The following is a 14,929-nucleotide window of genomic DNA, read 5'->3' as shown; positions in this document are numbered from 1 at the left end:
ATTGTAAAGGCCTCAAATACTGTGGTGAACAGAACTACAAGATCAGAATTACTCAGTCTACTTGCATGTTCCTGTATTCATTAGCATCCTTTAAAGGCCAGAGTTCAGAATTTCAAAGCTGGTAACTGTTGTGTAATCTTTTGGCATTAGTAGGATTTGTCTCTCTTAAGCTGATAGGATCTTTTTTTTTTTTGTTGGTTTGGTTTTGGGGTTTTTTTAGTTCAATAGTGCATGCCCTGAAATAATTCCCTGAAGTGTATTTCCTGGGGCGGTGGTAGGGTAGGGGAATAAATGTGCCTGAACCTAACCAAACAGGAATTAATGTATTAAAGAATATATGATAAAATAACATAAATTCAGAAATACCACAACCTTAAAACAGTGTGTATCCAATATTAGATCTCTTATCATATTTTCAAATATTTACAATTATTCCAAGAGCTGCAGCTAATGCAAAGACAACCTCCAAGAAAGTACCCAACGCAGTAAAATGAGAGTTAATAAGTGTTGTATGTGAGCTGATAAAATTGTGGTGGTGTATTTCTTCATTGTCAGCACAAATCCTTGTTTATTAAAAATTTAGCTTGAAGGAAACTTTAATTAATTACAGGTTCAGTAAATCCTGAGTAGGATTCTGCTGTGGTATGTTTACAGTGAATGGCCTTCATGTGCCTGTGTTTCACTTCTGTTCTCTCTGCTACCTGACAATGTGATTTATGGCTGTTGTTTTCTACTAGTCCACTGTTTGCCCTCTAGGAGGGATTGGTCTCTTGAGCCTCCATAATAACAGCAGCACTTTCACAAAACATCTTTTAATGACAACAGTGTAGCATTCTGTAAGTCAGGCTAATTGCAGACATACCCTATTAATTGCAAAAACTCGGAGAGGTTACATATTTTACAAGCTTTTAATTTGAAATCGCCCGAGATGATTTGTCTTAAGTGTTTGGGTAGAGATGACTACAATACTCTATAATAGGCCATTGCTGAGACTCTAGGACATGATTGCAAACTATGGGCAGTGTAAGTGTACCAGGTAAAATTAAGCTTTGGGTGTCCACCCCTGCCTAGAAAATGTACCCTGTCTGTAACATAAATTGTTCTAAAGATTACATATTTTCTGGAGAATAGTAATGTCAACATTAAATAATGTGTCATGGTTTTTTCAGGAGAGGATAATCAGAAAGTAGAAATTCTTGAACAATTAAATGCAGAAGAGCTTTTTGGATCTTGCAGTATGTCTGAGCAAGAAATTTTACAGGAAGAGATCATGGACTTTTAACACCATCTGAGTCTTTGAGATGGATATTTCCCCTTCTTTTTTGTTGGGTTTGTTTTCTTTTCTTTCAGGCACTTCCAGTAATAAGGGGTTTGTCTTTCCTTTAGCAAATTCTCTGGTGGCTCTACTTTTTTTTTTTTTTTTTTTCTTTTACATTGGGTATGCATGTTTCATCCAGAATTGCCAGCCCTCCCATCATCTCCTGTTTTAAGTCTTCTAGATTTATATGTGGGGGATAAATATAAGAAAGATGAGTCTTGAATACTGTCAGTGCTGTGGAGTGTTACATCGACTGTCCCTGCCCTACATCATTTACAACTATAAAGGCTAGTAAAACTTGGGGAAAGGATATAGCTTACAAAAGAAAAACAAAATTTGAAGATTTTAAATATATTAATCCTATTAATGAGAAATGTTGAACAGAATTTAGGATTAACCAAATAGATTCTTGTGATTGTTTTTCAGTTTTTCACTTGTTTAATTTTCTTCTAACATTCTAGATCTTGCATGCAGTACACAAAGCTAGGTTTGTGAGGTGAATATAGAAGAACTTGAAGAAACCAGTTATTTTAATCAAATTTGTTTGTTCTTTCAGAGATTGCCTTTAAAAAGAAAGAAAGAAAAACAACACCCCACACACAAAAACACTGTTTCCTTCTGGTTGATTTCTGATCTGTTATAACTCAGTAGTCAAGTGCTTCATTCTTTTACAGATGAGCTAAGAATCGTATAATTAAAATCTTGCCTATACTTTTTTTTTTTTGCAAAGTAAATTATGTATGTGCTTTTTCAAAACTTTCTGTATATATTGGACTGCAAACCTGTAGTTCAGTAGGTCTGAGTTTTCTGTCTCACTATTACTGACAATGTGCACTTTTTGCTTTTAGGTGAAACTAATTCATGAAATTGCTTCATGCCATGGAATTTTAATTACATCTTATTCATACATTCGACTGATGCGGGATAACATTCACAGCTATGACTGGCATTATGTGATTCTGGATGAGGGTCACAAAATCCGAAATCCAAACGCTGCAGTTACACTTGTATGCAAGCAGGTACTTTATAAAAAATAAATGAAAGACTTTAAGCGCTCTGGGGGGAGGTTCCATAATCTAATAGCCTGTATTTATCATAAAGATACACGTTTGACCATTCATAAAGAATAAAAGCATAAATCAGAATGGTCTGTATTTGACTTTTAATTTACTTAACATATTTGAGTTTACATCAGTAAAGTTACAGAAGTATGATAGAGAAAAAAAATCAGACAATTTAAATTGTCTAGTAATTTACTGTCAGGGATAAATTGTGTCAGATTGCTGGTATTCATTTTCTGCTAACAGTTCATGGACAATATATTGTAGAAGGCTGTTTATTTCAGGAATATGAGGCCACATATTTTAAACTGAAAATTAGTTGATGGTGATACTGAATATCCTGTGAGACAGGAGGGAGGTTAAACCATGAACCATGAAAATAACTTTCTTTTTGTTTTGTTTTTAATTAATAGTTCCGCACACCCCATCGAATTATCTTGTCTGGCTCCCCTATGCAAAATAACCTAAAGGAGCTTTGGTCCCTCTTTGACTTTATATTCCCAGGGAAACTGGGAACACTACCTGTATTCATGGAGCAATTTTCTGTTCCGATAACCATGGGAGGATATGCCAATGCCTCTCCTGTCCAGGTAAACGCATCAAAAATATCACCTTGCTTGAAGGAAACTGTTAGGTTGTTTTTAAACTCACTTTTAAATACACATACTACTGGATGTTATAACTAACTCAAAAGAGAGTGGCACATGTGTTTTACTGCTCTGTGTGTATGAAAAGAACTGCTCAACTAAATGAGACCATTTCATTTATACAGGGATATAGCTTATACAAGGTTTTCTTGTCAAAAGCCCTGAAGTTTAAATCATTAGAAGTATTTTATATAAAGATAAAGCAAATTGGGGTGGGAGGTGACTGATCTTGTATTTCGATGTATTTAAGTAGAACTTTGCTGTTTGATATCAAGCGTTGGCAAATTATGCAACAGAGAGCTGAAATAGGTATTGGAAGTCTGAAAGTAAATAAACTACTTAATTTTGAAAGCACAAATTCTTTGGAAAATTATTTTGAATAAGTATTTCTATTAGTCTTTGTCGTTGTGGTTGTCAGTATTTATGCCTTTAAACATTTTTTTAATTAGCTGGTAAATAAATTATCTGCATAATAATCTGCAGACTAAGTTTCATATAAATGCTAATAAACTTGTATTCTTTTAAATATTCTTTGTAATGTTTTGCACACATAATTTCTAAAGTTTTATTTTCTTTTCAAGTACTTCTCTTGTCTAAAGCTTCCTAATTTACTAAATTGGACATCCAATTTGTTTTTTACATATCAATAATTTATTATATTCTTTGTTTTACTTTAAGAGAAATGAAGGTATTTTTAGCCATTATGTACAGTTAATACCCATCTCACACATCCATTACCCATTATAGAACCATATGCTCCATTTAAGGCCAGAGTGACCTTTAGTTTCTGTGATCATGGGGATTTTCTTGTACTGATTTTTTTTTTTTTTAATAGTCTCAAGCGAGCACTAATCTTCACTTATTGTCTAGTAACCACCATTGCTGCAGGCTTCTTTGTTGATCTTCAGTATATGTATTAGCAATTTTTCATGAGGATTTTGGTTCTGTGCAAGTTTATACTCAATTCTTGGATTGGTTTCTAGAAGACATTTCATTTCTGGTCTCTTTTAAAGTCCACTAAATTAGGAAAGATAAATTAGTGGCATCTGAGGAACGCTTACTTATTCAATGTGATTGTTACTAACATGAATTTTATTGCAGTTCATGTTGTGTTGAATATGTAGCTGTACATCCACATAAATCATAAACAATCTCATTTTATTAGGATTTTCCTATTACTAATTATGGAATTTTGCTTGTTGATAAAATTAATATCAAGAACCAAAACACAACTTTTGCTTTTTCTTCATTTTTCAGGTTAAAACTGCATACAAATGTGCCTGTGTGTTACGGGACACCATAAACCCCTACTTGCTGCGAAGAATGAAAGCTGATGTAAAAATGAGCCTTTCACTTCCAGATAAAAATGAACAGGTTTGCTTATCTTTAGTATTAGATCTGAGCCCTCTCCCTCCACAAAATCTGGTCTTTCATGGACATTTGGAAATAATTTGTGCTAACAGCAGATTAAATACTGTTTAAACTAAAGATGTAGAGCTTTCAAATTGCATGTGCTTTTCACCTGTGTTCTAAGTATTAAATGGTCATAGTTTTGCAGAGTCTGTACAAGTACACTCATCCAAAACACAAAGTATACATGAAGTGTAGTCAGGTCTGCTTAACACTGTCCTAGGTCACAGGTGCATACAAATGAGTTGTCTGTGGCGGGTTTCCTGTGCTGTATCTCTTGGACACTTTAATGTGTTTCCTGCTGTTAAAAGGTTAATTTGGGCAGCAAATAGTAAAGAAATACTTGATGGCAGTTGTTCATGTTGCAGGCTAGCTGGCCTGCACATTCTAATAAATTTCCAAAATATTAGCCTTTGATCTAAAAATTATTTGCTCTACAAAGAGGTGGGATATTATTTAGGAAGCATGTTGATTCAAAGTAGAGGAGATTGATTCTAAGACAATTTCAGTTGTTTAAAAAATATTTTCATAGAATGGTTTGTGTTGGATATGACCTTAAAGATCACCTAGGTCCAACCCCGATGCCATGGGCAGGGGCACCTTCCACTAGACCAGGTTGCTCAAAGCTACATCCCACCTGGCCTTAAACACTTCCAGGGATGGCACATCCACAGCTTCTCTGGGCAACCTGTGCCAGTGTCTCACCACCCTCACAGTAAAGAATTTATTTATAATATCTAATGTAAATCTTTCCTCTTTCAGTTTAAAGCCATTCCCCCTTGTCCTGTCGCTCCATGCCCTTGTAAAAAGTCCCTCTCCAGTTTCCTGTACCCCCCCTTTAGGTGCCGGAAGGCTGCAATAAGGTCTCCATGGAGACTCCTCCAGGCTGAAAAACTCCAACTCTCTCAGCCTGTCTTCGTAGGAGGGCATCTCCAGCCCTCTGATCATTTCCGTGGCCCTCCTCTGGACCCAGTCCAACAGATCCATGTTGCAGGCCCTAGAGCTGAACGCAGTACTCTGGGAGGTGTCTCACGAGAGCAGAACAGAAGAGCAGAATCACCTCCTTCAACCTACTGGTCATTCTTTTGGGTACGGTTGGCTTTCTGGGCTGCAAGCACACATTGCTAGACCATCATGAGCTTTTCTTCAACCAGCTCCCCTAAGTCCTTATTCTCAGGGCTGCTCTCAATCCATTCTCCACCCGACCTGTATTTGTGCTTGAGATTGCCCCGACCCATGTGCAGGACCCTGGCCTTGGCCTTGTTGAACTTCATGAGGTTTGCATGGTCCCACCTCTCATGCCTGCCAAGGTCTCTCTGGATGGCATCCCTTCCCTTCAGCATGTCAGCCACACCACACAGCTTGATGTTGTTGGCAGACTTGCTGAGGGTGTGCTCAATCCCAGTGTCCATGTCACCAGCAAAGGTGTCAAATAGCAATGGTCCCAATACCGACCCCTGAGGAACACTACTTATCACTGGTCTCCACTTGGTCATCGGGCTGTTGACTGCAACTCTTTGAGTGTGACCATCCAGCCAATTCCTTATCCAGTGAGTAGTCTGTCTGTCAAATCCATGTCTCTCCAGTTTAGAGACAAGGATTTTGTGCAGGACAGTTTCAGACGCTTTGCATAAGTCTAGGTAGATGACAGATTTCTTACAAATACTCACTTGTAGGAATGATTAGATTCTTCTGCCATTCAGGTTTCAGTGCTTCAGGTTTTCTTGTCCTCTCTTCAATGTTTTCTTTCCTGTCTTCTCCCTCTAAAAGAGAAGTAGACATGCTAGTCTGTAAGACAGTGCTGAAAAGTACATTATAAATGAGTAGGCCATACTCAGTTTCTGCTGTGCAGTCTAATGATCTCTTTTTAGTAAAATTTTGAATTTCTATATACTTTTTAGAGTCTGGGATACTTGCTCTAAAGAGTGCGATCATAAACAGATTAAATAAATTTGATTTTTGTTCTTTCAGTCATAGGACACTACATAAACTTGACTTAGCATAGTTGGGTGCCTTGCAGAATGTGAGGAAGTGATTTTGTTCCATTTTAGCCCATCATACCATCTGAAAAATCATTATATGCTCACACTGAAAGTCTGATGACAGAACAGATTACATGTGCTAACCTTCCCATGAGGTAGTAAGAACTTGCTACTTGTGAGGGATATGAAAGACACAATGGGAAGTATTTCCTGTAAACATAGCTTTGAGAGAATGCTGACATTGCATAGTTGCATCATTAAAACTGGAAAATGGCAGAGTTTCCAAAATGAAAGCAATTTGAGGGGAAAAAATAACAACTGGGAAAGGGCACAGAAAAACTCAGGAAACCCATCCTACATGATTATATTCATTCTCTAAAAACTCTTCAGGTTTTTTTAATTCTAACAATTTCTGCCCTGTATCTTTTCAGCATTTTAGTGTGTCAGACATCTTTAAAACTTCATTGTAGCACATTGTAAAACTTCAAAATTCACTCTATTTGGCGTTTCAGGTTGGGCTTGAGTGGTTAATTTGTTTGTTTTGGTAGGTCCTCTTCTGCCGTTTGACCGATGAGCAGCGTCAAGTCTATCAAAATTTCATCAACTCTAAAGAAGTTTACCAGATTCTCAATGGAGACATGCAGGTTGGCATTAATTAAGGTTAATGACAGGTAGTTTGGTGGATAAAGTCATGGAGTGACCTTTGCGTTCTTGTAGCTGCATTCTGAGCAGAAAGGGAAGCACACACACTCAGCTCAGTTCTGCTTTTGTGGATGTCTGCTCTTTTTTTTCTCAGAAATGTTTCATGGAATATGTAGTTAGTGATTCATATGTAGCGGCATGACCAGATAAAAATAGGAATGGAACGGGCTTTGCAACATGTTTGTGATCTTGGGAGCAAATTACGGATCTTGGGAGCCAAAAATGTGGATGACCTGCTGTAGGTAACTTTATGCATGCTTTTAACCAATTGGAAAAAGTGAAGCAAAGGAAGAATAATTTCTCCTGAGACTACAGTTCAGGTATGATAACTTCATGTTGCAACAGCTGATGATTTCACAGAGTCTTAACATACAGCAGAGCAAATAGCAAGCATATTTATTAATGTCTTGCTGGTCACTTCAACATCTTTTGCCTCCAGCCTCACAACCTAAGTGTTGAAATTGCTGTGGCTGGGATGACAGTGGTAACTGAAATACAGTTTCAAATGCCTGTTGTTGCCTGTGTAAAAAGCCTGCTATTCCCTGTGACTCCTACATTGCACGTGTTTGGTCCATTTGACTTTTGTATGCATGCAGTGGACGTTTTTCACTCCCCTTTTTAGCGCCAGGATACAGATCTATTGTTTATAAGAGGAAAAGTAATATGTCTTAGTTATTATAAGTGATCTACCACATTTCCTTGTCTTGTGAACTGTGAAATCCCTTCTCCCCTCACCCTCAATGGCTCCAGCTAGTTGTATGATCAGTACAGCCATGTATATAGCAAAGTGGATGTTGACCTTATCACTGTTTTGACTTTTTTATTTTTCTGTATCTCACGAAGGTATACTGGCCGAGTTTTTTCAATTGTCTGTCCCTTTTAATTATCTCGATGAAAGTCATTTTAAGTAGCTTGATCTTCAAGAGAGGGCTTGTACAAGCCTATCTGCAGGAACTTCTACAAGATGTTACAGAATGGGCTATCATGTTTGCTAGAGTTTTGAAAGTTTTGAATGGTAAATGTGAGTGCTTTTATTAGATGTTTTGCGATGACAGCAGTGAATCCCAGCTGAAAAACAAAAACCCCATTGTACAAACAAACCGTAAATTATGTGTATGTTCATCCAACTTGTAGTGATAGAAGATTGAGGGATTTGCTGCTTCAAGCTAGTTCATTTTTATGAGTGCCTGTTATATCAGAAGAATAAATAACACTTGTAATATTATTGAATGAATAACTGAACAGAACCCTTCAAATGTGGCATCAAAAGTGGCAATTTTCAGCTTCATATATTTTTCAAATATGTTTACTCCATCTGTTCTTTGTTACCATGCATTCTGATAGGTATACTTGCTGTCCTCAAGGTCTGGCTTAAGTTACCTGCTAACATGGTGGGGATTCGCAGGAAGGACACGGTAATTTCAAGTAACAAGCTTGGTGTAATTTTTCCTTTTGGGTAGGAAAAATTTGACTTTGAGTTACAGCTAGGGACTGCTTTTGCTAATGTGGAAATCGTTGTAGAATTCTCTTAACATCATCACCAGAATAGGCTCACAAGAACATAAAATTTCATTGACTTTCTCTTGTACTAATTTTTCTGAAAACTTCCCGTGAAACAAATACTGGTGTCCATTGGCTTCTCTAAATAGCAAATCACTATTAAAACCAGACTTCTTGATGATGACTGTATTAATCCACTGCTGATTATATGGGTTGTGGTTGAGAAAAATAGATACAAGTATTTGTCAAGAAAATAAAAGTATTTTTCTCCTGTATTCTTTAGATTTTCACAGGACTAGTAGCTTTGAGAAAGATTTGCAACCACCCTGACCTCTTCTCTGGTGGTCCTTGCATTTGTAAGGGTGTACAAGATACTGAAGAGGAGGAAGCAGATCAATTTGGATATTGGAAACGTTCTGGAAAAATGATAGTGGTAGAATCCTTGCTGAAAATATGGCACAAGCAAGGTCACAGAGTATTGTTTTTCACTCAGTCAAGACAGGTAAGATGATCAGATTGTTTTTAATTTTAGTTGCTACTAAAACTACAAAAGTGCCTTTGTGTGTCCCAACAACACTTGTAATTAGAGCCACCTTTTGTAGTGTCATTCTCAGAAAATTAACATCTTTTGGAAAAAAAAATCCAAAATGACTACTGTCTTTGGAATAATTGGAGACCAGTTCCAAAGCTCAGTAAGAACGATAGTGTTGTGGCGCTGTCCAAATTCAATATGATGCATCAAAGTTTATATCAGTTGTACCCATGTTAATACCAGGCTGAAGCAGTGGTGATGTATTCATTGTCCCTGCTGTGTGGTTTCAGGATAGAATTAGTAGTCAGTGTGCTTGCTGTGTTTAGTGCATGTGCACATCTAATCCTCAGAATTGCGTGCTTTGGGCCAGTAGCACGGACAGTGATCTTCGTTTGTTTTCCCTATGTATTCACCATTTTATCTTGCTTCTGTGGATTCCTTTCATATGCTGCAGCATTTACCCAGTTCATTGTCTTGAGACCATGGCTCTGGGCTTCTCAAACCAAGCAGAAACATTCCACTCATGTTCAGCAGTGAAAGAACTACTTTCTTCTTTTCCTCCAATTACATAAGTTAATGAATTTTCTGCTCATTTAAGATTCAGTTGGTTTTGGTTGTTACCTTGTTTGTTTGATTGGCACTGCAGTCAGTACCAGAAATTCTTATGACTTGATCAGACAGTTGCTCAGTCTTTTATGTCTGGATTTCATTAATTTTTTTCCATCACAACAGATGCTGCAGATACTTGAAATCTTTGTGAGAAGCAGAAACTATTCCTACCTCAGGATGGATGGCACCACAACGATAGCTTCCAGACAGCCCCTTATAACAAGATATAATGAGGTGAGATGTTGCATCCCACACACTAATGCCTATTAGTGAGTATGGTTCATTCCTCTTTGGGCTGTTTTTAAATAGACTACTTCAGGTTTGAGACACAAGACTGGGGAGGTCAGTCAAATGAACCCACTTTCTTTGTGAGAGGGTGGTGAAAAAGTCATCGCTCATTTCACACCGAAGTTGGGTTTTCTGCTAAGAAAAATGCTGTTGAAAAGAGGGAAAATAGAAATTTTATTGGACAACAGTAAATGGGATTTAGATCAAACTACTTTTATTTGTCAGAAGAGAGGCAAACAAGGAAATACGTTGCTTCTCTTGGCTTGCTTTGCACCTTTGCAAATAATGCTGATAATTTTTGTTTCCTGAAATCTTTTATCTTGTACTTTGTTAATTCTTGCTTTAGTAAAGTCTCTCTTGTGTTATAGGACAAATCCATATTTATTTTTCTTCTAACGACTCGTGTTGGTGGCATTGGAGTTAACTTGACTGGTGCTGACCGGGTTATTATTTATGATCCTGACTGGAATCCCAGTACAGACACACAGGTGAGTTTGGCTCATTGCATTCCATTTACCAGCTAAGTTGAAATAAAACTGAAGACAGAATGACATTTATCTCCTCAAATAGTATTAAAGCACTATGTTGTTCTTCCCTAAGTTGCTGCTCCCAGCAATGGTCGCTTAGGGTGCAGTTCACATTATGATTACTCTTGTGGCAAAACCAATTTAAGTGGTTCCCACCACATCCTCTTTATGCTGTTATACCTTACCACTTCAATATTGTCAATTCATATAGTCTGTTTAGAGTGCAGCCAAACAAACAGTTGAAACTGCCTGGGTTTTTTAAATAAATAAACAAACTAGATGTTTCTGAAGAGAGAGTACAGCTGTGCCAGCTCTTGATTAAGCATGGCTGTTCATGGTGGCAGTGCTGGTTAAGAAAAGGAGAACAAGCATTGCTTAAATTGGCTTTGTCTCTAAATAATGATATGTCACTACGCCCTTAGAAGCTGTTAAGCCAATACCTTAAAGAAGTTGTTCTGTATCTGATGGTGTGATGCAACTGTGGTTTATCAGATCTCTTAACAGTATATGAGGCTTACATGTTTGAGAGGAAAGAACTATTTTTTATGGAAATCCTACATGGCTCTGACATCTGCAACTGTGTAGTCTGACCAAGAGTGGTTCATTTTAGCGATCGGTTCAAGATGTTTGTAGGAAAGCTTTCAGCTGAGAAAAAGAAAAGTTCAATGTAAATATGTATATTAAAGCTCTATTGTGAAATAAATCCCTTTTGGAATAAGTATATGAAGTACATATCCTACATACGAGTTCTAATTTTAATATAATCTATTTTCTGAGATTTTTTTGCATAGATGTCTTGTACAATTAGAGACTTGGCTTTTTACATATGTAAGCTTTCTAAATTGTTTTCCTCTTCTCCCAAGTTAATTGTCCTAATGCTGTAGAAATACCACAGCTATGTGACTTCTTGAACTGTTTCTTAAATGTCCAAACTAGGTATGAAGAAGTGGTATCAATAGCTCTCTGTCAAACACATGTCTGATGCTAATATCTGGTAACCAAACCTTTTGTGTTCCAGGCTAGGGAACGTGCTTGGAGAATAGGCCAAAAGAAACAGGTGACTGTGTATAGGCTTCTCACTGCAGGTACTATTGAAGAGAAGATATACCACAGGTCAGTCAGAACAATTTCTTGGATACAGCTGTATGCTCAAGAAAATGCTTATAGTGAATCTGAGGTGGTGTAACTGGCATTCCTGTGCATGTGCACCCATGGCTTCTAACCTCCAACCCTGGTCATGATGGGCATGGAAAACTCTTTACAATATCTGCTGAGAAATGGTCCTTCTTCTAATATTAGACTCCCAGCTGCAAGGCTGTGCTGCTGCCTCCTCAATCTGTTCCAGCAGCTGTGTCCAGCCCATCCAGAATTCACTGGAAATAAGAGAGTATAAGGCATAGACAGGAAAAAATGAGCCCCTTACTCAGAACATGAGACTCAGCAAGTCTGCAAATTGAAATCAACAAGTTCTTTATCCTGTCCTTAGGATATATAAAGATGAATGTGGTACGTACATCCATTTACTACTCTGTACACCCAATTTGATTTTATTCCAAAGTAAGAGAATTAAAACCCAAGAACCACCAGTTATATTAACATTATTTATTTGTGAATTCCAAATGAATATACATGGTGATCCTCTGTCTAGGCATTACTCCTTAGAACTGGACGCAGATGAACGAAAATCTCTAAATAATGAAATACCCACACTTATTGAATGCCTTTTTTAATCTGTTTTACCTCATGGACACAAAGCATCCACTGTTGGTTGGCTTGTGTCCTTCTGGCATACTTCTGTTTGAACAATGCTGACCACATCAAGGAAGTGGGCTCTTCTGACAGCATCAGATAGTCATTTATTTCCAGAACAGTGCAATGGGCCCTGAACTTTAAACAAGTTGTCTTTTCTCTTGGCATGTGTGTTCTTCCCTGCAAATATGTGATCATGCTTGCAGGAAGATAAGAAGCTCAGTTAATTCTTAAAAACTTCATAGTCTTCTTATGGGTGCATTACAGTAACTGGCACCTATGTGTGAACTTAGTTTTTGCCAGTTGGATTTAAAAATAGTTTCCCCGCTTAATGCCAGCAGAGCCAAAACCATCATAAAAAACTTGTGAACTAATTTCCAGCTTTATTTAGGGATGTATTTTTTGTACAGGGAAATACTGCCTAGATCTCGCAGTCAAAAGCTGTGTGGTACAAACATGGCATAGAAGTAGATTTACTAATACTAGAAGACTTTTTGCAGCTTAGTTCTCCCCTAGATTTATTCCTTTTAGTCCTCTGCAGATGGGCTCTTTTTTCCCCTCCCTCTCAACCACAAGTCTGATTTCCCTTTTCAGTGGTTGTCATCCAGGCATCGCCATCAGACTGAGCTACTCTGCTGCTTTTGATTCCTCCAACCAATCAAGCCATTAAAACGTTATCATTTTAACAAGTTCTTGTTTTTGTTTCAGGAGCTTTCTGATAGTTTTATTGTAATATATGCACGCTTTTCAACTTCAAAGGACAAAAAAAAAATCTAGCTGTGAAGTTATTTATTGCTTAGTTAAGGGATGTCTCATAGGACATTTCAGGATGGTGGTTACCTGTTGTGTTATAGGGTTGTTGCAAAACAATAAATCCATGTGTTTAACAATTTAGAGGGTTGTTTGAAAGTTACTAACTCAAGATTGCTTTTTGGAAACTAACATAATCTTTCCACTGCTTAATTGTTCTGCAGGGTAACGTTTGTGCTTATACAGTTTTCTGTTTAAGTACTGTATTCAGTACTTAAACATAGCTAGACATTGTTTCATGCACAAAGTACTTTTTTTTTTTTCTTTTTTAGACAAATCTTCAAACAGTTTTTAACAAACAGAGTGCTGAAAGACCCTAAGCAGAGACGCTTTTTCAAATCAAATGACCTTTATGAACTTTTTACACTGAGCAGTCCAGATGTGTCTCAGGGGACAGAAACAAGTGCAATTTTTGCAGGTACATATTTCTTTCTATTTGTTTAAAAGAGAAAATGTTTTAAATGTTTGATAAATGGACGCTAATTTAATTCATCCCTCAGGTACTGGTTCAGATGTTCAAGTCCCAAGACACCAATTGAAACGGAAACTTGAAAAGCAACCTGATAATGACACTTCTAAAGGTGATCTCCATCTTATGGAAAGCAGCTCACCAAAGTACAGCAAGCCATCCAATTCCTACTCAACCACCTACATGACAAGTTCTTCTTCTAAAGCAATAGAGGCAAGTGAGGACACCAAAGGAAATTTGGAAGCCTTTGACCAAAATAGCTATGCAAAAGATAATGCACAAGCTGATACTAATATAAATTCATTGAATGGAAGCAAGGAGGAAAGCTTGGAAAGAGCTGACAAATCTATGTCCCAGTCATTGCGAGGTGATGCAGGGTCTTCAGAGAATGCCAAATGTCCGAATGCCGTGGTGGCTGATGAAGTACGTGGAACAGCTAATGCAAATAACAGGGGAGATTTTAGCCTTATATGTGGTGCAGTTGGATCTCCAGAAAAGCATGTTGCTAAAACTGAAGATGGGCAATTGGATAATAATCATTATAAATGTACCTCGAAAACAAAGCACAGGGTGGGTATGCTGTCACATGAAAGGCACAAAGATAAGTCTAAGAAGAAACATCACAAAGATGCCAAATTTGAAGGAGAGCGTATTCCTCATCTAGTAAAACAAAAGCAGTACAGAAGGGAGAACAGTGAGGCGAAGGAGGAAGACTCAAAGAAAAATGATGATTACGTGTTGGAGAAACTTTTCAAAAAATCAGGTAACCCTTGTTATTTGGCTGCTCAACAGTGACACAGTTCTTAGAGAGGTATATAAGATGCAAGTGACTAAAGAGCAGTTCTGGTACTGTAATGGTTAGAGCTACAATAAAAAACGGGGTTTACCTGTTCTGTTACTGTAGTGAAACATTAAAATACTCATCATTGAAATCCTCCAGTTATGAATGTGCTAATTACCTTGGCACACACATGTCAGAGATCTACAGCATTCCAGAAACACTTCTGGATGTAGAGGTAATGCAGTGTTTCTTCTGGAAATAAAGACATAACCAGCCTTCATTTGTACAAGCGTTTCGCTTCTGTCCTGTCCACAACAATAGAAATTATCAATTTACCCACATAATTGTCAAGTCTGTTGTGAATAATGACCTCATCAGCACAGCAGAGGTGGTTTGCTGTCAAATTGGTTGCCTAACTGGTAGAAGGGATTGCCTAACTGATAGAAGGGTGTTCGCTTATTAGAAATAACTGTACTGAAGTGCTGAATATAATCAACCTGCAAAAGTAAAAATGTGATTGAGGCATTCACTTAAATGGTGAATA

General features: G+C 37.5%; 1 protein-coding gene across 2 annotated transcripts in view; it reads left to right on the top strand.

Moving 5' to 3' along the window:
• The window catches only part of ERCC6 (ERCC excision repair 6, chromatin remodeling factor), a 51,017-nt gene that overhangs the window by 32,391 nt on the left and 3,697 nt on the right, over positions 1 to 14,929 (top strand). For both annotated transcript variants that reach the window (XM_037399704.1, XM_037399702.1), the window contains 10 exons: positions 2,167 to 2,337; positions 2,793 to 2,969; positions 4,284 to 4,400; positions 6,967 to 7,062; positions 8,904 to 9,122; positions 9,885 to 9,995; positions 10,418 to 10,537; positions 11,595 to 11,689; positions 13,408 to 13,553; positions 13,636 to 14,367. In XM_037399704.1, coding sequence (XP_037255601.1) covers positions 2,167 to 2,337; positions 2,793 to 2,969; positions 4,284 to 4,400; positions 6,967 to 7,062; positions 8,904 to 9,122; positions 9,885 to 9,995; positions 10,418 to 10,537; positions 11,595 to 11,689; positions 13,408 to 13,553; positions 13,636 to 14,367 — 1,984 coding nt within the window. The remainder of the gene's footprint in view (positions 1 to 2,166; positions 2,338 to 2,792; positions 2,970 to 4,283; positions 4,401 to 6,966; positions 7,063 to 8,903; positions 9,123 to 9,884; positions 9,996 to 10,417; positions 10,538 to 11,594; positions 11,690 to 13,407; positions 13,554 to 13,635; positions 14,368 to 14,929) is intronic.

This window comes from Falco rusticolus, chromosome 9 (genome assembly GCF_015220075.1).
Source record: "Falco rusticolus isolate bFalRus1 chromosome 9, bFalRus1.pri, whole genome shotgun sequence".
In the NCBI taxonomy this organism is placed as follows: Eukaryota; Metazoa; Chordata; class Aves; order Falconiformes; family Falconidae; genus Falco; species Falco rusticolus.
This window is presented reverse-complemented; position numbering and strand designations above follow the sequence as displayed.